General features: G+C 48.1%; 1 protein-coding gene across 3 annotated transcripts; it reads left to right on the top strand.

The window, feature by feature from the left end:
• Positions 1 to 585: 585 nt before the first annotated feature.
• SLC30A10 (solute carrier family 30 member 10) lies at positions 586 to 24577 on the top strand (the record flags this gene model as incomplete). 3 transcript variants are annotated; one of them, XM_081123994.1, is made up of 4 exons in its annotated part: positions 586 to 1033; positions 15613 to 15690; positions 16883 to 17122; positions 19600 to 24577. In XM_081123994.1, the coding sequence occupies 4 exons, from the start codon at positions 586 to 588 to the stop codon at positions 20097 to 20099; spliced, it is 1266 nt and encodes a 421-aa protein (XP_080980120.1). In that variant the 3' UTR covers positions 20100 to 24577. The 3 variants fall into 3 exon arrangements, with proteins under 3 accessions (XP_080980120.1, XP_080980119.1, XP_080980121.1); XM_081123993.1 differs by lacking the exon at positions 586 to 1033 and adding an exon at positions 12994 to 14584; XM_081123995.1 differs by lacking the exon at positions 586 to 1033 and adding an exon at positions 14078 to 14147.
• Positions 24578 to 25558: the final 981 nt, after the last annotated feature.

Genomic DNA, 25558 nt, shown 5'->3' with positions numbered 1-25558 from the left:
GGAGAATATTTGGAAGCAGGATGTTTATTTCAGACCAGTGGGCCAGGCAGTAGAAAACTCACACTCCCTTCATCTTTGGGTTTCACTTACTGTAGCTCTGATCTAGAATATTCCCTGTTCCTGTGCAGTGAGCAGCACTCGAGACTGTTTACACACCAGGTGAACAGGATACGGATAAGCTAGCCTTTGTCGAACGACTTGTCCCACCACTTAGTGTGCGAGTGGAAGCTGGGAGGGCTGACCCCACAGGTGAGCCACTGTATGATTCAAAGACACAGAGACCCCTGACTTCAGCAATTGAACACACACACACACGGAATTCCTCCAGTCCCTGTGGAAGAAGCCTTGGCTTCCATTTCCACCTGTCCCCGCTGGCTCACATGACATCTCCCATTTAATTGCCCTTTAAACTGCTTTATGGCTTTATGGCAGCCTATAAAAGGTGATTTCCAAATCTGACAAGCCCTGAAAAGCTGAAGGGGACAGTTCTCCAGGAGCTGTAATCACAAAATCTGTAGCTGCTCCCTGCGGAGCTCAGCCTTCCGGGGAGAGGAAGGGAGACAGCCGGGGGGCCCAGCCTGCGCCATGGGGCGATACTCCGGGAGGAGCTTCCGTCTGGTCTTCATGTGCGTGGTGAGCATCCTCCTGTTCGTGATGGAGCTGGCGATCGCCCACATCGGTAACTCCCTGTCCTTGGCCTCGGACGCCTTCGCCGTCCTCTCCCACATCCTGTCCATGGTCATAGGCCTGTTCAGCCTGCGGGCCAGCGGCATCGCTCGGCACAGGAAGAGCACGTTCGGCTTCCTGCGGGCCGATGTGGTGGGAGCCTTCGGCAACTCCATTTTCGCCGTGGCGCTGATGTTTAGCATCCTGGTGGAGGCCATCAAGAGGTACATCGACCCCCAGAAGACGGAGGAGCCGCTGCTGGTTCTCAGTGCTGGGATCATCGGGCTGTTCTTCAACGTGCTCAACTATGTCATCCTGGACTGCTGCTACTGCTCGGCGCACCGGCCCCAGGGGGACGCAGGCACAGGTAAGCGCGGTCCTGGGGGGCAAGGGGGGCGAGGGGGCTTGTCTGAAGGGGCCTGATCCACTTGGATCGGCCTCTTGTCCCCGTGACTTTGCCAGAGTCCCCTCCTGTCCGAGGTTCCTTGTGAGCTGAGTGGCAGCGGGCCACTTCCATCCTGAGGGTCTTCTTTCACTTTGGGTGACAGGGATTGAGAAAGTGGCCAGGCAGGTAGAGAGAGGGTGGAAAGGTGCCAACTGGCGCCACAGAGGAGCCATTTGAAAGAAAGCGGATGTGCCATTGAAAACAGTCTCCTTTAATGAGTTGCTTTTGTTTACCCAGGTATGGTGTGGCTCTGTTTGAGTTTAAAAATATTTTATTGTCCTCATAAAATATGTTAAAAAAAACTAAAAATACTGGACTATTTAACCAGCTCTGGCCCAGCAAAGTATTGACCAATTGGCTAGGATGGTAAACACTTAGGAATATATTCAAGGAATGTTAAATAAAATGGGGAAGGGAAGAAGGAGATGATCAGTAAACTTCGTTCTTTTTTGGATGGAAATATTTCTGTGTTTATTGTATAAACCTGTCCTGTTTGAGAAAAGGGGAAACTGTATACATGAGTCTTTGAGGGGGGTTAAGTGTGGGTACCCAGCTTATCAGATCATCTGTCAAAAGATGAAATTTTAAATCTTGGAAGAGAACAGTAAATCTAAAGCAATCCACAAGATCAATCATTAGATGGAACTATGTTTGTTATTGCCATAAGAGGAATTCTTTTAAAATATATACTAAAAGCTCTGGCAGAAGAGAAATTTCCAGGGCCTTTTTAAGGAGTCCTTTTGCGTGCACAGACCAGGTTCAAGTCTCGGCTCTACCACATGGCAGTGGTCGAGTTTCATTACCAGCTTGTGTGCCCACCCGTCATGTGGAGGTAGCAGGACTAAATTAGATCCTGAGCGTTTTGCACTTAATAGGCACTTGGTAAAGAAGAGCTATTGTTTTTCTAGAAATCACAGTGCAGGCCTTTGAATTATATGATAATCCAGCAACACTGAGTTCTAGTGGTTCACCTGGATTTTAAGAAATGTCAGCATTTCCCTTACTGGATGCTGATCAGTTTTCTCTCACTAACTGGGGAGCCCGAGTCTACTTTGCATTTTTTATTGTATTCCTCCTGCATTTGCCACTACTGTAAATTATGTCAGCTGGGTCCAGTCCTTTATCCCATCTGTCTAAATTTTCCCATTGGTAGAGTGCATGTTTTGAGAGCACCTATAGTATGTGTTAAGTATACAAGGGAACAAATGAGAAACTAGAGTCTGTATCTTTGTGCAAGTTAAGGCATCAACTAGGGCCTCATCTTATTAGTTAACATGAGACCCTATGCCTCGTTTACATCAGCCGTCCTAAGAATTACTACTTGAGGTTCCACATCATAAAATTCACATTACATATATATTTATATACACATTTTTATATATATTTACATATATATGTATATATTTCAAGTGCTTCATATAGACAATGGAACTGTCACCATTATGCTTTTAGTTCTGATTTTGTCTTTCCTCTTGACATATTTACCTACACATAGCAAAATGCAATTTAGGCAAAGAGTTTGACTCTTTGGTCAACAGGAAAATTGGTAGGCAACCGTAGTTCTGTTTTTATAAATTGGATCATTACTGGATAGGTCTTGGTTCGACTCTTGTCTGTGTTCCTGCTAAGATAACAACAAGAGGCTGAAGGCAAATGTTTCACCCAGACCATATGGGTTTCCACTGTCTTAACTCCAGAGCATCTGTCTCCTTTTGAAGTGTCTGATGCTATGTGGATAGTGGTCTACTTTACATGACTAAGTACAGCAAGTGCTCCACACAGAGCTAGTGCTGTAAGAACCCCGTTCTGTGTCCACACTGTCATTTTAGTAGCTTTAGGTATTGCTGAATTTTTCTGTTAGGAATTTTAGAGTGTTTAAAACCTCCAAGTAATTTTAGGATAGCTACTTGCTTTTTAACACTGATATCTCGAGTTATATATTTGTCACTTTTACCAAAACATACATTTCGATATTCTTTTAATCACCTAAGTAAGCTTACAGTAAAGAGCAAATATTTGCGTTGGAAGGATCTCAAAAACTGACCTGAACCCAACTTCAATTGTCTTCTATTCCAAGAAGAAATGTAATTAATCCATATATACTGATTTATACCAGGAGGTTTAAAGTATGAGGGAAAATTTATTCTTGACCTCAAAAGGTTCAATCTAAACTTAGGATAAAGAACATACATGTGTCTGAAGTCCTAGCTTGGAGCATTTTGAACATATATGTGTCTGAAATCTCAGCTAGAGAGCTGCGGTGCCTCCTGGTTGAGTGATCAGAGTCAGGTAACCGTCATTTCTGTGGAAGCCTGTGGCGAGGGAGAGTTTTGGACCTCACAAGCCTTCAGCCTCCCCTGCTTCTGTGGATCTTTTGTGTGCCCTCCTTTACCTATCTGCTGTAGGAGTTGATGACGCCAGTTATATTTTATGTCTGAGATCCTAGAAAAGTAAAAAATAAGGCCACCAACTTTAAATTAAATATTAACAACACAGGTGGATATACCGTTAAGACTTTAAACATCCCTGGGACTCGTGGAGTAGATTCATTGGAGAATCAGACAGACGAGCCAGACATTTTTAAAAACACCTGGGAGGAAAGACTGTCTGGACGATTTAGCTGCGATGAGGGAGCCTGGAGGCCTTAGACCAATATCTAGTCAGCGTGAGTTCACCCCTCCTGACATGAAAAAGTGATGGCGAAGCACGTGTTTGGGGCTAAAGTGGAGGCAAAATGAAAAAAGCAAAAATTACAAGCACGAAAGAAAAAAAACAAACGAAATAGATTTAAAGTCCAGAGTTTGGATGGCTCTGAGTGTACGTCTGGGGGAAGGGCAAGGAAGGGGCAGCCACATTCCTGGGCTTCAGACCCCGGGAAAGGCGCGGCCCCACTGTTTTCTTTCTCTGGGCCTGGGGACTAAATATGCTTCATTTCTATGTTTTTTTCCTCATTTACTTTGTTCCGTTTTCCTCGACTTTCCCATTATCTTTTGTGTTTATATTTTATTTTTGATAATTTTTCAGGCTTGGGTTTTCTTTCAAATGTCACTGAGAGATCTCTCCGTGCCTGTGACTTGCCCTTGAACAGATATCTTGCTGTGCATTGGCCTTTATTTTAAAAGGAAAATATGTGTGCAGCTCTGTCTAGGATAGAGCAGGCTTCCCATTTATCTAATTTAGAAATGACAAACTGACATCTGAAATATCTGCTTATTATTTCAAATTTTTTAATTTTTTTTTTGACGAAACGCCTTTCCTTCCATTTTGTTTAAATTACTTTTGTTTTGATTTTCAGTCGTGCTCCCTTTCTTTCTGTCCGTGTCTGATAAACACATTGCATCCCTTACCGGGGAGTGACATTTACAGTACTCCTGCCTGCTACAGAGTTTAGAAATTTCCATGACATTCTAGGCTCCAGATTTTCTCTTTTTTTAAATATGTTTTTGTTGATTTTGGAGAGAGAAACATCGACCGGCTGCCTCCTGCACGCCCCCTACTGGGGAACGAGCCCCAACCTGCATGTGCCTCACCGGCAGCCTCAGCAGGTTCCTGAGCTGAGCTGAGCTGTTGGGGTGCTGGCAGTGAACCCCGTGGCCCCTGTGCCTGCCTTATGCCCCCCTAGAGATGCTGCCTTTCCACAGCTGCCTGTCGTGGCCCTGAGTGGCGTGTCCTGTGTCACCCTGCGCAGCCGTCTGTTCGGGAGCTGGGGAGATGCTTCGGTGTTTTGCTTCTTTGGTGTCCACTGAGGAGGGCTCGGTTAGGTGGTTAATGTTTAATGGTTTAATCAGGTTCTTAACGTGGTTTCCTTCCTTCTGTATCACACGGAAAGCTGGCGTTCCTCTTGTACTTTTTCCCTTGGCCTTTTCATGGTTTTCTGGGTCAGACATTTGTTGTCCAGCTTGGGCTTTTTGTTGTTGTTATCACAGTGAGAGAAATGAAGTCAGTGTTGGGTGAGCCTGCCAACCGCAGCTGTGGTCCAAACACATCTTGTCCGCTCTCACCTCTCTGAGTTGGACCATCTCACTCGAAAGGCATTTTCCTGCTAAACCAAAAGGAGAACCATTGCATTCTTTCCTCGGCCTCCCTGCCCCTTCCTGGAGTCCTGGAGTCCTAACTCTGTTTCTTGACCTATTTCCATGGGACACAGGCAACCCCTCCACCCACAATTACTGTTTTGCTTTGGAGCTCACCCAATAACACCTTAAACGTCTCTGGTAATCATCCTGGGCTTATCCTCTCCAATAATTCCAAATTTTATGGAGACTGCGGGCCTTCACATAGTAGTTTCCAGTTCCGCTTGTTGCATAAGAACCCCCCACAAATTAGTGGAATAAAACAAGCATTTTCTGACATCTGGGATTCTGTGGGCTGGAATTTGGAAAGGTCACAGTGTGCTCCATGGTGTTGGGAGCTCAGCTGGGAGGACCCAAAGGCTGGGTGACCGGATGGCAGGAGGCTGCAGCATCCGAAGGTTCCTGGGCTGAAGGTCTCCATGTCTAGGACAGCTGGCTGGATTGCCTACATGCAACCTCTCCCTGTGGCCTCAGGACATCATGTGTGATGGCTCAGTTTCCAACCTGAGCATTCATTCAAACAAGGTAGACGGCCCAGTACCTTTTCTGGCCCAACCTCCAAGTCTCTGGATTACAAACCAAAGAAAAGATAGAGGGAATGTCAAGCCCACACAGACCCCACTTCTGAATGGAAGGAACATCAAGGTCACTTGTAGAAGAACATGTGAGCCAGCAGACATCACTGTGGCCAGATAGTAGATAATCTGCAGGTAGTGGCTCCTTCCCTTAACTTCTGGCTCTCATCTCTGGAAACAGCAATCGGCACAGTGTGCCCTCCAGCTACAAGTCATACAGAATATACTCGCTGCTCCCCAAGACCCTAAAGTCTCATCCCCTGGGCATTAGCTTCACCTCCAGGATCCCGTCACCTTACTCAGCGCCAGGTGAATGAGGCTCTGTGAGTGCAGCTCCCCAGGGGCAGCTCGAGTGTCTTCCTTCCACCCGAAGATCTGTGAGCTAAAGGAGCAGAGGACCTGCTCTCCACACACCCAACACACAAGGTGGGACAGACACAGGAAACTGCCGCATTCCCCAGTGGCTTTTATTTTGCAGAGTGTTCACAGCTCTAAGGGGATGACTTTCATAGCTCCATGGATCTGCTTTCCTGTAGTGGTGGTTGGGGTGTGCGTTCCAGATCTCAGGCAGCTGTTTGACGTCTTGCCTTCCTGTCTCTGATAATGTGTCTCCATCCAGCCCCTGATCACATCTAATCTAATCTAATCTTTAAGAATATTTAGGTATGTGTGTGTTTCCTTCCCTCCTTCCTCCCTCCCTCCCTTTCTTGCATCCCTCTAGCCTCAGGAAAACTGTCTCTTCCTCCAGCTCAATCTGTCTGTTGTTTCTGATTGCAAACTACTCTCCCTTTCCTCATTTTCTTTGCACAGTTAAGACTGAAGCACGTAGTAAAATCCAGTCTTAAAAACTCACACTTGCGGAGGCCGATGAAAACAGCCCGCTGTCTGTAACAACAACACCCATTTTTCTGCAGACAGCACAGAAGAATTGCCTGCGACGATCTGCCAAGGTCAGGCTACTGCCTGGCTCACCCTTACTGGAGCCTTAAAACCAGCAGCTTGTGCCCGGGTCTTACAGGAAGCATCAATCTCCATGTGTTACTTTGGCCTCTAGCTTCTCACCTTTATCTTCTCAAGGTTCCTGCCAACTCACCAGTATGCTAGGGCTTTAGGGACTCATAAATAATACAGGGTGGGGCCAAAGTAGGTCTCTAGTAGTTCGTATGGGAAATAATACAGTAATTAATAAATAATAATACGAGAATAAACTGTGTTTCGAATACTTACCACTATTTTTCTGCCCACCTTGTACTCTTTCCTTACTCTCCTGAGTTTGGAAGCAATCGATAGGTAAGATATAGACGCCAGTTGAACGTAAAATATCAATTTTATTGCAGATATTGAAGGCTACGGCTTAGGTGTGTAGCAGGAAAGAGCTTTTCAATAGTTCATCCAGAATTAAGCTCACCCAGTCCCAGACCTCCCTACACAGAGCAGAACTGCCTGACTTAGTTGCCCTCATGTACGCACTGACCAGGGTTTCAGGTCTTGATAGGAAGGCAGATCTGAAACAACAAAACAAAAACCCAGAAGAGTTGAGCTAAGCATGCTCTGCTCTCTCTCCCATGCTTACGAACCTGAGTGGTTACCATGCCTCTGGCAAGAGTCCGGGAAGTGACAGAAAGAGGCCAGGAGTGTTACTCCTGCAGAGGTTCCCTTGTAGAAGCGTGAGCTTAGGGAGTGGAGGGTCTTCTTAACACATACAAAACTGAGCTGGCCCTGGCCGGTGTGGCTCAGTAGGGTGAGCATCATCTCCTGCACCAAGAGGCCGATGGTTCAGTTCCCTGTCAGGGCAATGCCCAGGCTTCGGGCCCCATCCCCAGTAGGGGGCTTGCAGGAGGCAGCTGGTCAATGTTTCTCTCTCATCATCAGTGTTTCTCTCTATTCCTCTCCCTTCCTCTCTAAAATAAAGAAAAAGATTTAAAAGAAGAAAGAAACGGACAGGAAGGGCAGGGCCAGTGACCGTGAGACGCCACTATCTACTGAAGACGCCAGGCAGGGCCTTCCACGTGTCTTCTCCTTTGAGTCTCGGGACCACTGCATCCCCTCTACCTGCAGCCTCTAGATAAGAGCACAGACCTCAGAGAACTGAAGTGACCTGCCCAGCTGCTAGTAACCGACAGAGCCAGGATTAGACCCCAGACCCGAGAGGCTCCAAAACCTACGTCTCTCCATGACATAACCCTGAATAATTATTTAACCAGCGCTTTTGGCAGGTAAAGGTAAAGGTATTTGCTTACTGGTTTTACTTTAACCCTCCCTGGCCCCCACACACAGTTATTCCCACAATTTCTAGGGTAAATGGCCTTTCTCATTTTCACATGGTCTAGAAATGAAGGTGAGTCTCTAGCAGTGAAGAAATCTGCTTCGTGTGAGATTGTTTCTGCTCTAAATAAAGAGCATGGGGAAGCTTTTTGTAAATTATTAATTGATATAGGGCTTAATGTACCCCTGAAACTATTACTAGGTTTAGAATCAGCATCGAGGGGTGTTCCTCTGTTTCTTGTAACGTCTAGTGCTTTTTGCTCCCATTTGAACTGGAAATGGTTTGAAGCTGAGTTTTACTTTTTTCTCCTGTTCACCAAGCAGGAGTCCCACCCCCAATAGGATCAGTAAGTGGCGAGGAATTTGGGGTGATAAATGTTTCTTAAGTTCCCAGTTCTGCCTGGAATCCTTTCTCCGGTTCCTCCCAAAGCCATATCCCCTGTCATTTGCTTGCTCTCACTCTCTCTCCCCTCCCTCTCTGACCCCACACATAGCGCTTCCCCGTGACCGAGTGTCTGGATGTGCCCTTGGGATCTGGGGACTGCGAGGAGCATGCAGACCAGAACCCAGACAACATGACATCGGTCAGTACTGTCAAACCTATCAGACAGCCCAAACTCATCGACTCTGGTGCAATATAAAAATCAATGTCATGCCCTGGCCAGTTTGGCTCAGTGGTTAGAGCGTCGGCCTGCAGACTGAAGGGTCCAGGGTTCGATTCCGGCCAAGGGCACGTACCTTGGTTGCAGGCTCAATCCCCGGCCCTGGCCCGGACGCGTGCGGGAAGCAACCAGTTGATGTGTCTCTCTCAGATTGACGTTTCCCTCTCTCCCTTCCACTCTCTCTGAAAAGCAATGGAAAAAATATCCTCGGTTGAGGGTTAGAAAACAAAACAAAAGCACAAAAAGCAATGTCTTTCTTTTACACCGTGCACTCAACAGTTACCAACTGGGCTCCTGTACTTTGTATATGTTGAAGCATTATAATTCAGACTAAACCTCCTACCTTAGTCCATTCAGTCTCATTTAACAAACTGCCACAGACCGAGTGGCTTATAAACAAAATCATTTATTTCTCACAGCTCTGGAGGCTGGAAGTCCAAGATCAGGGCCTAGTGAGGGCTCTTTTCTGAGTTCATAGCCAGAGCCATCTCGGTGTCCGCACATGACAGAAGGCGTGTGGGGAGCTCTGAGGGATCCCTTTCATAAGAGCACAAATCCCATTCACAAGAATTCCACTCCCATGACCTAATCATCCTACCCCCATGGTCCCACTTCCTAATACCATCATCTGTGGGGGTTAGAATTTCAACATACGGATTGGGGACACCTACAAACATTCAGACCACAGCACTTCTCTCCTGGTTGCAGGCACTCAAACATATCCTATGTCTGTGAAAGTTTCACTACTCCTTAAATTAAGTTGCTAGCTTGGGGAGCCTCTACCTTCGAGGCTCTTTTGGCTGGTCTGTAATCAAATAGACATGAGACAGATTAGCAAGGGAAAACCAGCAAGTTTAATTACATATGTATGGAAATTCCACATGCATGAGGGAGTCAGAGACCCCCAGATGCAGGAGAGGGTCAAAGACAGAAAGGGAAGGTGAGGTGTATATGACATGCTGAGCTAACGGTCACCTTGGGCTTCAGAGGGGAGGAAGGTCATTGCAGGACCATAAGAAGAGCAGATGCTCAGTAATTAGAAATTTGTCCTGCCCTATAGATAGGTCAGAAGAGCTTATCCGTGATAATCTCATTATGAGCAAGATCCCTAAATCAAGTTCTAAGTAGTTAAAGGGGGGCAGAAGTTTCTCTGGATCCTACAGGGTCTTGGTTGCCTTTAGCTCAAAATAATCCACACACCACAGAGGCACGTTTGGGGCTGATTTATGCTGAACCCAAACAAGACAAATCCTTAAATGTGTATTTTTCTCTAAAAGTGACCCTATGTGAATCCTTTGGTGAAGAGAAATAGTTCCCTCTTCCTAAACTTGGATTTACACGTCAAAGTGGTGGTTATTTCCTTGTCTACATTGCTTGAGCCTCTCTTAAGGACCTGGTACTACACTAAGTACAATTTATGTAACTTCCTCACTTAAGTCTCACGATAGCCCCATGAGATACATCCTATTATTACCCTCAGTTCGCAGGTGAGGAAGAGGGGGTGTGAGAACCGAGTAACAGAGCTACGATTTGGCTCCGAGTCTGTCTGACTCCAAAGCTCATAAATTATTAACTGCTATGCTAGTCTGCCTTTCGAGTTTTCCTGAAGTGAGTGCAAAATTAAAGTGATCCAGAGTCGGGTCTTTTCTCAGTAAGCAAGTTGTATTATTAGATGTTATGGAGGGACTGGTGTTCTTACCGCTTCCTGGACTAGTGCTGGGAGCAGACGTGCCACTTTGCTGTAAGAACAAGCGGCGTGTGGGGAAATCGTGGAGGTGCCACTGGGCAGGTGACAGGCACAGATCTGCACTCATGAGAGCTGCCTCCTAAGTGGCTGCAATTCGCAGCGCTGCTGAGCCTCCCCGCCTGTCAGCAGCCCATTCAAATGGTCTTGACCATGACCTCACCTTTCTCTTTCATGTCTCATGCCTCAGTCATGAAAAAGGGGGTCCCCACAAGTAAAGAAGCTCTTAAAGTCAATGTATTCTAAAAAGACATAAGAAACGCTTCCTTTTGGGTACAAAAAGAACCTCTGTGTCACAAAGCGTTACAAATATACATCTTATATAAATTTACCAAATCATAGTTTTATACAGGTATTTATATTATAGTATATATACACTTATATATGAATATTTATGTATAGTCTTATAAAATATAAAGATATATATTTCTATATAATTTTATATATAAAATCAGAGTGAGTTCATTAATCAAAACATTTTTCTTAAGTGCATTTTGTTGACACCCTTGGCCTTTCTTAAAGTCAAGAGCTAGGCCCTGGGCAGGCACCGCAGACAGAGCTCCCCCCGTGGTCCCCCAGTCAGTGGCTTTCTAGTTCCCTCAACAGCCCTCCTGGGGCAATGACATAATTCTTATTATCGGCCCAGATACACTTCTGCTGACCTCAGGTTTTTCGCTCAGCTGTGAATGACAGAGAAGCGCAATCAGCAGGGAATGCCTTAGCCTTCCCCTCTCTCTGGACTGTTCTGCGTGCTGTCCTGTTGCATGTTTCAGAGGTTTCTTAGTTTGAAAACAGCATAAGCCAGAAACGGGAAGGGAGTGGCGCCTGGCTCACCTTTTTGTGTGTTAGAGTGTGTCACCTGTGATCCCATGGTAATTCTGTTACATGTGTTAGTAATAGTACTAACACGCTAACAATAATGAGAGGACCTCTGGACCTCTGCCCTCCCCTCCTCCTGCCCAGGCTCTTCCTCCTCACCTTGCGCCTTCATTTCTTCCTGCCAGCTTTTATGGTTTTTAATAAGCAGCTAACATTTATGGAGTGGCTCCTGTGTGCCTGGCACTGTTATAATCACTTTACAACCTATTAACCCATTTAATCCTATTATTTACTCTCTTTTTTTTTTTTTTCCAGTGACAGAGGAAACTTTCTAGCACAATTGTGATGCAGCACAGCTGTGAAAACAGCACAGCTGTGAGGTGACCCTGGGGCCAGGCCCCTCTCTGGCTGGACAGCTGCGCCCTGCTCCTCGCCAGTGTGCTTTGCATTGCTCCGGCCTGTGCCACCCTGCGCCAGGGAGGCATCTTGGGTGTTTCAGCTCAGCCAGGGAGATGCAACGTTCAATCTTCCCTGGAAAGAGAAAGTGGGCTCCCAGAGCGGAGGGGAGCTGGCTTATATGGACAAAAGTCCACACTCCTGGTCCCTGATTGGCCTGTCCTCATGCAAAGGAGGACTCCAAATCCTTGCAGTCTGATTGGCCCAAAAGGCAGTGTTGCCTTGATTGCTCAGATTAAAGCTGCTCTCATTGGTCGAAGCTGTGGAGATCCGATTGGCTGGGGACAGCCTCAGTCCCACTAGTTGAAGCAGAATTCCAGGCTCCTCTATCAGGGCTGACCCAGCTCCAGAAACAGTGCGGGTAGGTGCCCGGTGCAGGCTTCTCCCTGAAGCGCAGTTTGCATGAGAGGCTGTTTCTGTGTAGAAATGGCTGCTAGGCTCTGTTTGGGGGGGTTTTGTTTGTTTTTTAATTTTAGCCCAGTTAACCACCAGGACCCCCTTGTAGGTGTCTTATCCTCAGGGTTCACACTTTATTTTGTTTAATGTCTGTCTCACCCGCTCTAGAATGTAGGATCCATGAGGGCAGGGATTTTTGTCTGTTTGGTTCGAGACTGTAACCTCTGCACCTAGATACTTACTCCCTTTTAATAGCAGTGAAAACTGGCTCAGATACTTAAGGATCTTGTGCCAAGCCACACATCTCCAAAACGTTCATCTCTTTACTTCTTTTGAATTATTGACCATTTAAATACTGATTTTTAGAGAATGCTCCAAAGGATCAATTTCCTCAAGTTCTCTGTGCAGAGATGTTTTCCCGGCAGTGGGGAGGTTTACCTGGTAAAAGGTAAATGAATGGGGCTAGGATTAGAATGTTCTGTTAATGGATTCTGTGCTTTCTTTGAGTAAGACGTTTTTGGTCATTTTCAAGCCAAAAAGCAATGTGGTTTGGCAGGAATGGTTCAGGTTCATGGGTTGGGGATGGCCAGGGAGGGGGAGCGTGAATAGAAATCACCAGACTTCACCTTCAGATCCTTTTTGGAACGAGACACATTTATACAAAGCCAAACCAATAAAGAAACCACAAGGGCTCCCCCACCTCACTCCCTAAACTGACCAAGAGTAAACACGAGTCTCCAAAGGTCCCTCCCGGGCCTCTCCCGCAGTCCTGGAGACAGTTCTCTTCAGGATAACCTTTACTTGGAACAGATCCTTTTGTCAACAGGAACGACTATTTGGAATAAACCTTCATGGAGGTCAGTGGATTGACCTATGAGCGTCAGGTCATAGGGGGAGCAGAATATGCTCTGCAGTGGAGACTGATACAAGTACACAGAACAGCCCTGCCCTGGCTTCTCTGGTGGCCAAGGGACTCGTGCCTCCCACAGAGAACTGCATTTCTGGGTGCTGGGTGGCAGTCCCGTGCTTACCAAAGCGCGGTCAGGGCTCTCCTCCAGGGCTGCCTGTAGTTCACCTGGGAAAGGAGGCCTTGTGAATGAAGATCCTAAAGGGCGGAGGAGGCAGGGATGACACTGCCCAGAGGTGACAGACATGATCATATGTCCTTTCTGGGGCTGTGAGCAAGCAGAGAGGGTAAGTTAGTTACACCAAGGGTGGCCATGGGGTGGGAGCGCAGAGAGGGGTCAGCTCAGACCTCACCAGCCAGAAAGCAGGAATCGCCCTGAAGGGCAGGGTTGGCCAGGTTCGTGCCCCAGGCCTTGCCTCCTAATGGGAAATCTATAATGCAAGCAGCCTGCGGGCACGTAGGCCAGGGTGTCCCTGTCCATTAGAGCGATCACACCCACAGCAGTCAGGGCCCTTATCACAAAGGGTCAACAGTCAGGGCTTTGGTGATGGAAGGGACTGGAGAAGCCAGTGAGAGGTGGTGGTGGGGGTCCCACCGGGTGTGTGTGTGGGGGGGGGGTCTGGGAGAAGTGGCATCCAGATGAGTGGCATCCAGACACGCCCCCTCTTCTCTGCAACTCCCCGCTGTGTCCAGGTCTGACCTAGAGGGACAGACACGGGCTCCTGGGCGCCAGCCAAGGGAGGCCCGGGGCAGGAGGGAGGGGGAAAGGCCACCCCGGGAGGGAGGCGGCGTAAGGTCTCTGTAGATACGGCCGCCGCCCGGCCCCCTCCTTTAGACTCTGGCCGTGCGGGGCCGGGCGCGCTGCCTCCGCCTTATAAAGAGCCGGGCGCCCGGCGGCGGGGAGGCCCGGAGGCGGGTTCGGGGCTCGGCCGAGTCGGGGTCGGGGGCGCCACCTGTCGCCGCGGCCGGGCCGCGCGCCGCGGGACCATGGGCCGCTACTCGGGCAAGACGTGCCGCCTGCTCTTCATGCTCGCGCTCACGGTCGTCTTCTTCGTGGCCGAGCTGGTGTCGGGCTACCTGGGCAACTCGATCGCGCTCATCTCCGACTCGTTCAACATGCTGTCGGACCTGATCTCGCTGTGCGTGGGGCTGGGCACGGGCTACATCGCGCGCCGCGCCCCCCGCGGCTCGCGGGCCACGTACGGCTACGGGCGCGCCGAGGCGGTGGGCGCGCTCTGCAACGCCGTGTTCCTCACCGCGCTCTGCTTCACCATCTTCGTGGAGGCGGCGCTGCGCCTGGGGCGGCCCGAGCGCGTCGACGACCCCGAGCTGGTGCTCATCGTGGGCGCGCTGGGGCTGGCGGTCAACGTGGTGGGGCTGCTGGTCTTCCAGGACTGCGGCGCCTGCTTCGCCCGCTGTCGCCGCGCCCGCCGCCGCCCGCCGCAGGTGGCCCGGGGCGGCGCTCTCGGGGGGCCGCAGGGTGCGGGCGCGCGCACGGCCCCCGGCCCCGACTCGGCGGCGGGGACCCCGGGGAAGACGGCGGAGAAGGGGGCGGCCGTGCTGGCGAACGTAGCAGGTGCCTTTCGGGAGCATCCTCCGGAGCGCGCGCGCTCCCCTCCCCTCCCCTCCCCTCTCCTCCCCTGCGCGCTCCCCTCCCCTCCCCTCTCCTCCCCTGCGCGCTCCCCTCCCCTCCCCTCTCCTCCCCTGCGCGCTCCCCTCCCCTCCCCTCTCCTCCCCTGCGCGCTCCCCTCCCCTCCCCTCCCCTGCGCGCTCCCCTCCCCTCCCCTCTCCTCCCCCACGCGCTCCCCTCCCCTCTCCTCCCCTGCGCGCTCCCCTCCCCTCCCCTCCCCTCCCCTCTCCTCCCCTGCGCGCTCCCCTCCCCTCCCCCGCCCGGTGCGCTCCCCTCTCCTCCCCTCTCCTCCCCTGCGCGCTCCCCGCCTCCCCTTTCCACGCCCCCTTCCCCTTCCTCGCTGCTTAAAAAAAACAATCGCAGATCAGATCCAGTTCCTCTGCAGTCCCACCTCGGTCCCCTTCTGCGAACTCTATATATTCCCCACGATTTTTTTTTTTTATTTTTTATTTTAAAAAAATTTTTGCTCCTGCACCCTGGGTCCGCTTTGCGAGGGATCCCTTCCCCCTCTCCTTTCCGTCCAGGAGTATCGATTCCCTTGGAAATCAGTTATTATTGGGCAACAGATACCACTCCCCACTCCTCCCCACTGTCGTCCCCCTCCCCATCCGCCCCCCCCCCCTGTCTTTAGATGCGCTTTTTTCCTGCCCTTCCTCCTTGGCCCATCCATCTGCTCCCCTGGGAGTTACGCGTTTTGGGGTGGAGGTGGGCTCCCCCCCTCGCCCCTGGGTGCTGTAGCTGTGTGGAGGTGTGAATGAAGTCCAAAGGTGGAGCCCAGGGCTCAGGGCAAGGCCACAGCCTGGGCTGTTCCTGGCTCTGGGCCTGGGGTGTGTGTGTGTCTGTGTGTGTGTATACAGGTGGGGGCGCCTGATAAGCTGGGAGGAATTCGAAATAACAAACCTTGTTTTTGAGACCACTGGTTCTTTTCGTTTGTAGAACTTATGCACAACACAGGGTTTCTTCTTTGAATGCAGGTGATACCCTGAACGCCCAGAACGAGCCCGAAGAGGCCATGAGAAAGGAGAAAAAGTCGGAAGCCCTGAATATCAGAGGTAGGGTTGCCTTTGGGTCCCTTGGAAGGAAACCCTTTTTCAGGGATACACGTGGACGGCGCTGTGCTCCCCGGCTTTCTGTGTGCCTTTGAACCAGGTGTGCGAGGAAGGAGGCAGGCTCCGGGCGTAGACTCTGACCCCGTCTCTTGCCTCATCGCCGCATTGATTCCGAGGGAGACACTCATTGCTAATGACTGACCCTTGGTCATTTAGAGCCACCCGAATGCCTCCTGCTCGGGAGCCCCGCTGGTCGGTGGCACGTTCCCGTTTCTCCTGATTTTGCCCACCTGTGGATATGACTAACCTAAAATTCAGCCTATTTTTATTTTTAAAAAAAATATATACTTTTTTGCCCGGCCGGGCGTGGCTCAGTGGTTAAGCATCGACCTAGGATCCAGGCGATCAGGGTTCAATTCCCTGTCAGGGCACATGCCTGGGTTGCGGGCTGCAGCCGATCAATGACTTTCTCATCATTGATGTTTCTATCTCTCTCTCTCCTTCTCCTTTCCTCTCTCTGAAATCAATAAAGATATATTTAAAAAAAAAAAAATATATATATATATATATATATATATACTTTTTGATTTCAGAGAGAGGGAGGGAGAGAGAGAGGAACATCAATGATGCAAGAGTCATTGATCGGCCACCTCCTGCATCCCCCTGCTGGGAATCGAGCCCGAAACCTGGGCGTGTGTCCTGACTGGGAATCGAACCGAGATCTCCTGCATCCTAGGGTGATGCTCAACTGCTGAGTATGACCCTGACCCTCTTGCTATTTATGGTCTAGAGGAGGAGACCATCAGAGGGTATCGGACTCTCTCGGGCAGTGAAAATGACGCGAAGGGCGTGTAGGAAATACCTGGTCCTCCTATTTTTATGGTGGCATTTTGCACCGCCCTGGAGAGGTTAAACTAAACCTTCGATCTTCAGTTTCTCCTGGGGACACAAGGGGTGTAGCCCCAACGTTTTGAATTTCCTTTGGTGGCTCAGGACAGGGGTGGGGGATGCGGTTCTGTTTTCTGCAAAGATGCCATTTTTTTTTTTTTTTTAATTAGAATCCATCCTGCTGTCCTAACCCAAAAGAAAACAAAAAGCAGCGGGTCTTCACGGACGCGGGGCCCCGAGTCACACCGCATCGCGTGGCTCCCGCGCTTGGACCTGTGCGTCAGTGGCCTTGCCTTCCTCCCCGCAGGTGTGCTTTTGCACGTGATGGGCGACGCCTTGGGGTCGGTGGTGGTGGTGATCACGGCCACTGTATTCTACGTGCTGCCCCTGGACGACCAGGTCCCGTGCAACTGGGAGTGCTACATCGACCCCAGCCTGACGGTCGTCATGGTCGTCATAATTCTGTCCTCCGCCTTCCCGCTCATCAAGGAGACCGCCGTCATCCTGTTGCAGATGGTCCCCAGAGGGGTCAACATGGAAGAGCTGAGTAAGTCAGACGGGTCTGGTCCAGGGCCAGCGTTCTTCCGGAGCAGTAGGGACGCCCGTCGGATGTTTTGTAGCCTAGGGACATGAATCACAGCTCCGAGGACCGAAGGTCCTGTGCGGCCCGTGAGCCTGTGACTCACCTGCACAGTGTTTTGAGAACGGAGCGCCCAGGTAGCACCTGTTCCTGGGCTGCCTGCCTTCGTGCCAAGGATTGGTTTTCACTCAAATAAGGCCACTCTGCCGAGATCTCGATTTTTAGTCTCTTTCTGAAACCTTGAGTCACTTGTGTTTTAGATCCCGCTTTCTAGTGAATTGATTTTTTAAAAAAATATTTTTTATTGATTTTTAGAGAGGAAGGGAGGAGAGAGAGAGAGAAACATTGACCGGCTGCTTCCTGCACCGCCCCCCTTACTGAGGATCGAGCCTGGAACCCCCAGGCATGTGCCCTGACCAGGAATTGAACCGGCAACCTTTCGGTGCACAGGGTGATGCCCAACCAGCTGAGCCACACCGGCCAGGGCTCTAGTTAATTCATTTTTATGGGCACTCAGGTCACGGTGTCTCTTATAACTGTAAAAAGGACAGTATTTAAAATTCAGATCACTCATTGAGATCCTCATTCCATTATAAAATCTGTTTTTTTTATGTGTGTGTTACTCAAACAGAAGGTCAAACTCTCCCTTTAGTTACGTGCATCGGAGGGTAAAAGTTTTAGCAACTTGGTGGAATTTCTGCATGGGACTCAGCCAGACGTTGGTGAGGAACTGAACGTGCCACTTTATTTCTAGTGTTTCTAAATGGAGATTGTGTTTCTGTAGAGAAAGGTGTTCATGCAGATTTGCAGTTGTTCTGCCTACCAGTGAGCCGTGAACATGGAATACAGCCCGGTCCTCTAGGAGGCTGGGAGTTGGAAGAACTCATTTGTTGACAAGTACCTGAAATCAGATTTAAATGGATGTTAACTCACTGTTTGGCCACGGCCAGACGTTCCCCTTCTGAAGGTGTGACGTGCGGTGTGGCTGCTCTGTCTGTGAAGGTCACTGCCCCCGACAGCCCTCTGTTCAGTAGCAGCATTGGGACCAGTCGCACCGGCCATTGCCATCAACTGTGGCTCCTCCTGCGATCTTTCCCCCAGATGTTCTGTTTGCTTTTTTGGGGGGGCCTCTTCTTTGGCAGCAATGGTTAGTTTACAGTCTCTGAGAGGCAGTTAGGTGTCGAAATAACCAGTCTCCATTTCCTGCACCTACTCAGCCCAATGCCGCAGGCAGATTGGGAGGAGACACTGAGGAGCAGATTATCTATCTCTATCATCTATCTATCTATCTATCTATCTATCTATCTATCTATCTATCTATCTATCTATCTATCATCTATCTATCTATCATCTATCTATCTATCATCTTTCTATCTATCATCTATCTATCATTTATCTATTATCTATCATCATCTCTAGATATATACTTAAAAGCAGATACTTAAAAAATAGATAGTAATCACAATACCAACACTTTTATGACCCTTATTACATGCTAGGTATTCTAAGTGCTTTACTTAGATGAACTCATTTCCATCCTTGAAATAATCTTGCGAAATACTGTTTTTAATCATTCCTAATTTACAGATGAGGGAACTGAGGCACGCAGGGGCTAGGTAAACTGACCAAGGTCACGCAGGTAGGAAGTGACTAACGGGGGATTCAGACTCTAGCTGGCCACAGGGTCTCTGCCCACAATCGCTGTTCAGTACCCTCTCTTGACACACTAATTTGAGACAGCAGGGAAAAAATAGAAAAGGGAAATCTCTCATAACCCCGCCACCCAGAAATTACCACTCTATATTTTTGTATCCATCATTTTTTATCTGTCTAAAAAAATTTTTTTGGTGTATATACACTGATTTTTTTTTTTTTTTAAAGGAAAAATCATGCCATGTGCACCGTTTAACTACTTGTCTTTTTCTCATATCCTTCAATATGCAGCTTAATTTTTCATGGCTGTATTATATTCCATTATAGAATTGACTTAACTATTTCCTCATGTTTCCCGTTTTTCAGTGATACGGAGAGCGTTGCCCAAACCATTCTTGTATGTAACTGCTTGGGGATTTCCTGTAGGTTAAATCCCTGGTATTAGAATTGCTGATAAAGGTTTTAGGTCCATGGCCCCCAATTATTCCCTTTAGTAAAGGGATCGTGCTTTATATTCCCACCAGCTCAGCAACCCTGGGCGTTTTTTATTGTGGTTGATAAACTTATTTTCTTGAATTGCCCTTTGTGGGCTAACGGTGCTTGGTAGGGGGATTCCGAGGGAGAAAGAAGGTGTCGGGACCTGTACAGGCGGGGCTCCTTGTCGCCCCAGTACCCTCGGTAAATCCATCGTTTTGGTCGTTTTGGTGGGGGTGCGTGGGGGCCCGCGGCCCGAGGCAGGGCCCGTTTCACCCTGGCTCTCACCGGGGCTGCCGTCCGCTTGCCTGTTCTAGTGAGTAAGCTGTGCGCCGTGCCCGACGTCAGCAGCGTTCACGACGTGCACGTCTGGGAGCTCATCGGCGGGAAGATCATCGCCACCCTGCACGTCAAGTACCAGAAGGACCGGGGCTGTCAGGACGCCGCGCTGAAGATCCGGGAAATCTTCCACAGAGCGGGCATCCACAGCGTGACCATCCAGTTCGAGGGCGAGGAGCCGCCGGAGCCCCTGGAGCAGAAGGACACGCTGTCGCTGTGCAGCTCACCTTGCATCTCCAAGGCCTGTGCCAAGCACCTGTGCTGTCCCCCCCGGGCCCTGCTGCTGGCCCACGTCAACGGCTATGCTGAGCACAACGGCTGTCCCCCTCTGGACATATACCAGAGCCAGGGCCCTGGGAGACCAGAAGTCTCAGAAGTGACCGTTGAGGTGTCCCTGGATGGCCGTGTGAGTGACCGTGGACGGGCTTTTACCAAAACTCAGGAGAACCAATGTTATGTCAACAGCACACATTTTTAACCCGGTACCTGCACATGCAGACTGTATAGACGAGGCACTTTGGACCCACCAGCTTGGCTGCTGGGGAGCTGTGTGGGTTGGAGGCACTGGCCGGCCCCCCCATGTACCCTCTCGGTGGGCAGGGAGGGGTTGGCCGTCCGGGATGTCAATCGACCGTGTCTCTTAGTTTCCATGGGACTGATGAGATTCCCCGTTAGGATCCAGGATGGCTCACGCTGCTCTTCCAGTTCTGGTTTGCTCATTTGTTTTCTGCAGCAAACTGTGCTGGTGTATATATACCAGGGACATGGAAGCCTGGAACTCGGTGACTGTGGACACGGGGCTCAAAGTAGGTTTTTTTTACACCGATTAGAGCGTCTGGCTGACTCTCAGGTGAGCTCAGTGCCAAGGACATCGAAGAGACTTAAGAACCATAATAGCTATTCCCCGCCCCCCCCCATTCCAGTGGAAGATTATAAGAGAGGGAAAATAGCAATTTTTTTCTTTGACTTATTTTAGGATAACTGTAAGAGGGATACCTATTAGGGTAGAAAAACTCTCAGAACATTAGAGAAAGTACAGTTTATTGGGGGTAGGGGGTGGGAGGAAGCAGGAGAAGAACGCTATTGGACCATTTCTTTTTGTGAAATGGAAAGAAAATGAATGTTTATTTTCTGCTGTGAACTGGGGTGTTTCAAATGTCTAAATATATAACGTGTTTTTTCTTTTTCACTCGGAAATATAGGAATGTTTCTGCGTCCTTAAGTATGACACAGGTACTTATATACTGTCTTTTAGAGCCAGTCCGTTGGAACTGTTTTCATTTATTGCTAAATAATGATGTACTTTTTTGCCCAAATTTCCTTTGTCTTTTTTTTTTTTTTTTTTAAATAAGATCACATTAATCTATGTAGCATTTACCAGGAAAAAAAAAAAAGCATTTCTGGGATAGAAGAATATATGACATTGAAACTCCTTCCTGCCCCCAAATTAAGTGAGAGTGATTTTTCTTTAATCAGACATATTTAAAAATATTTATTACAGTTGCCAGCTAGTAACTTAATGGAAAAGTGTGTGTCCAAGGTGAGGAATGAGAAGGAATTTCATTGCTGACTTTAATGTGTTTATGTCTATGACCACTTTCCTGTCTCTGACCCATGTTACCAAGTTCAAATACATTTGTTAGAATCTGATTTGGACCCATAACCATAACTGACCTTTGTTAGTATTAGAAAAGCGTCTGTCGTGTATTTAATAAATTGTCCAGGCAGCAATATTTTAGTCAGACCAGTCTCAAAATAGGTCTGAGAAAATGGGAGGCACCTCACAAGGGAACTAGAATCTTCTTTGATAAGGTTGCAAAGTTGGCTGGAAGTGACCCCCTCTGAGGCCTAAGCATTGAGTGCTGCCCAGGATTCATCAGAAATGCTGGGTTGGAAACAGAAGAAACACTTACCTTTCTCAGCACAAACACCATTAAAATAATGTGTCTTAGTCTTAAATTCTAAGGCTAACATAAGTAAGCCATTGTCATCAGTAGCATAAAAACTTTTTTTAATCCTTGAAAATCTATTGTCTGAGTTTAAATTGGCCATGAATTAGGTAAATAGAAAAATACCTAAATATCTTTTGTCCTTAGGAGTTTATTGGGCTGGGCTATATATATGCTTATCACTAAAAAAAAAGGTGGTGGGGGGGAGAAATATACGACAACATTTTATTTTTAAAATTAAAAGCGTGGCAGGTACTCACACAAAACGGGGGATTCACTGTGAAACTCACCACGGTGATGTGTGGACCCAAATCTCCTAGATGATTGTTGCTTGAAAGGCCTTTCTGGAGCCAAAGAAGAAATTTGCCTCTTACTTCCAAATGCGAAGGTCTAATTTGATTCCACGTCACTCTGCTTTTATTAAGAGGGGAAAATGCTCGTTTTATAATTTTTATTTGTAGTTTTCGGTATAATTTTTAAAGTATTTTTCTGGAAAGGAAATGGCCCTTAACTCCACTATAATTAAATCTAACCTCAGAAAAGTATTTTATGAACAGACCAAATCATGGAGTAGAGCCAATGGGAAATAATACCATTTTTTAATAATAGACATTTGTCTGGGCACATCGAGTAATGTCCAAAGACGCTAAGCAAGTGCAATGTTTTTATATCGGGTTCGGGGCCTCACTTCCCACCTGAGGCCCTGTGATGCCTGCTGCGGGTATTTTCACTTGGGTTTCTCTAGCCCCTCAGCTGTCGTGCACTTTAATTCTCCCAAGGAAATGCCAAGAGCTCCTTTGTCCCTTTGACTCTGCTTGGTGGCCGTAGCAGCTGATAAACTGCATTTAGACAACTGTTTTTCTCTGAGATTAAAAAAAATAAAATACTGCCGCTCACTTTAGTGTTCCTGTGTGCTTAGGTTAATTGCAGAAAATTCTGTCTCTCTTTGTTTTTAGAACTGAAAATAATTTTTCACAAGTCTAGGGCACCGGGTCAGCCTGCATGCTGGCCTGGAGAACGCGGGGATGCCACTTAGCGTCGCTCCTCTGCCCTGTTTCTCCAGAAAGAGCCCTTTCCACAGTATTTCAGCACAGCTGCAGGAAGTACTGTCCACTTTTATTTTCCAACTTTCAATTTGATTTTGAAAATAAAGGTTAAATTTTTTTTTTTTCATGATCATTGGCCATCATGAATAGCCATAGGACTACCAGGCCCCATTGTTGATGGAAAAAATTTAATTTTTTGATAAAAAAATTCAATAAAATAGAGGAACATTGTTGCAGGAGAATTAAAAATAGTCTCTGTATTTAGTTGTGTTTTTTTTTGCCACCAGCTAACTCTAATAGAGGTAAATCAGGAACTTCAGTAGGAAGAGGTGCTTTGAATGTAAGGAATTTCCTGAGGTAGCTTGTGGGTTATAATAAAGCAGCTGCCCTGTGAGGCGGTGAGAGCGTTTGATATGCGTTCTCAGGCTTGGCATTGCTGTGACATGCTAAACTGGGTAATTCCTGGTTGTGTGCGGGTGTCTTGTGCATTGTAGGGTTTTAGCAGCATCCCTGGCCCGTATCCATGAGACTCCAGTAGCAACCTTCCTCCTACAAGTTGTGACAACCAAAAATGTCTCTAGATATTGCCACACATCCCCTGAGGGGTGGGGGTGGGGGGCAAAATGCCCCTGGTTCAGAATCTCTGATTCAACCTAAGGGTGCTTGAGGGATATTGTTGACTAAAGACCTGCCAGGGCCCAATAAGACTTAAAATATTACCAATTCTGCAGAATTTGCTCTTTTATAATGTATTTCAAAAGATGAGATCAAACTACTTACCAAAATAATCATGTCATCTCTACTTTAGATATGTAAAGCGAAAATACAATTTCTAAAGAAGCCCTTACAGATTTGGTGATACAGATCCATCGTTACAACGCCAAATGTAATGAAAAAAAAAATTGGCTGTCACTAGTCTGTGATGATTTCCTCGACTCATGAATATTGTCCACGTGATGAACCCACTACAAAGTGGGACCGGAAAATAGACTAATAGATCCTTGGGGTCAAGGTGCCTAATTCTCCCCCAGTTTTAAACTTAATGAGGCTTCTTGTTATTGGTCCCTGACAAGCATCTCGTCTTAGTACTGGCGACAGGGCCAGACGTCAGTGGAAAGTCTTTACTGTTTATGGCTAACTTAACCCTTTCCTGAATCATATCCAATTCCCCCCCCCCAAGAGGACAACATGCACTTTCTGCTTTGAAATGGTCCTGCTTTTAAATGTATCTCCACACACTTGCAACTAAAGGCTGCAAAAAAAAAAAAAGAGACTGGTTTGGGGGAAAATGGGGAGCCATACGTGACCTGTGTTTCGAATTTGGACTGAGCGATGGTCACAGACTGGTTGTGCTCCTGTACGTGATGCATTGTCATCTGCTTGTGCTTCTGAGTATATTTGCACGTGAGTAGCCCCGGGAATGAAGCAGGAATGGAGTTATTGAATCGGGAAATCGGTTGCTCAAATGGGGCCTCCTCGGCGTAATTTAAACGTTCTTATGAATTGGGAGTTTACCTAACGCAGATGTGTCGTTTTCCCGGAGCTTCCCTTCGCAGGTGTTTTCTTCTGGACCTTTTTGTTTACATGGAACTTTCTTGAATGTTGCCTGACGGATCCCCGGTGTCCTCTTGGTACAAAGGCAGGCCAGGCACTGGGAACCTGCTCTACCTCCTAACGGGACAATGAGTTTCAAGGGACAGCGACCCCTCCCTGGGGGCCTGAAGTTATGTTACAGTATCGTGGAGTTTTGTTGCTTCCAGTCTTCCCTCTGTCCTCACAGGTGATTTTTTTTTTTTTTTGCCACAATGCAATTGTCACATTTGGGGGAATTATGAAAACCTTAAGGTATAAAGTCGAACTAACTCAGTGCTAATTGTATGTAAAGCCCCCCACTGATGTATGCACATATGCGTGCTTATCACGGTGAAAGATGTTCAGTGGTGCTGTAAATAAAAATTAGAAAATGTAAACACGCGGCTGAGATGTTTGTGGAAATTTGCCAGGTAGCTCAAGGCCTTGCTCGCTTCCTCGCAGTCAAGGTGTCACTCAGGAACTCTTCAGATTGGTTTTACTGAATTGGGGCTCATTCTCTGTCTCCTTTCTGCCGCTGTCTTCACGCCCCTTCAAACTTCTTGTCAACCCTCCAGGAGTGGGGACCAACTCCGAGCGGGTCTCTGGAGCTCCTCCCTTGCCCCAGGCCCTCAAGCCTTATTTTCTGCGGCAGACAAGAGCACAGACGATAACTACAGAAGTTACAAGTCCAGAGGGTGTAGGGATGGCGTCTGTGTGGATGAACGAATCTAGTTTTGTGTGAGTTGGGGAGTGACTACTACACAGTAGCCTGTTCCTTTTTTGCTAAAAAGACATTTTCACTTTTTTGAGTTTTGAATGACATTTGCCAAGTCATTTCCTTTCTGGTTTCTTCTCCTCCCCCCCCCCCCCGATTCTTTCCTTTTCTATGTTAGCATGTCCCCTTGCTTGTGGATGACAGATTGTCACCCTTCCGGGCCTCACAAATGCGGCTGTGCCATAATCATGAGCTCTGAGGCTGATCCAAACTGCTTTTTAGGCTCGAGATGCAAGACGTAAATTTGCATGGGATTTATAACCACAGGGCTGGCGGCGTTTTGCCCGCATTTTCTCAGGGAAGGGAGGACAGGGCAGGGGGAGGAAGTTCTCGGAGTGGCCTGTGCTGATAGGGGCCTTGCAGTGACGACAATAATAACCAGGGTCCCTATCGGCCTCAGAAAACTGGGAACCTCCAGACGGTCATGCTGGGGCGCTGGGAGTTTGTGGCTGTAATCTGATGGTCAAAGACACTCAGAAAAAGCCAATATGGCATTTTGGGAAGGAGCGATGCCTGATGCTGGTGTTACAGCTTTTGCTTCCTAGTGTTAAAATTACATGGTTTGGCCCGTGACATGACCAGACCTGGGTTATAG

The sequence above is a fragment of the Miniopterus schreibersii genome, assembly GCF_964146895.1.
Source record: "Miniopterus schreibersii genome assembly, chromosome: 21".
Lineage (NCBI taxonomy): Eukaryota > Metazoa > Chordata > Mammalia > Chiroptera > Miniopteridae > Miniopterus > Miniopterus schreibersii.
This window is presented reverse-complemented; position numbering and strand designations above follow the sequence as displayed.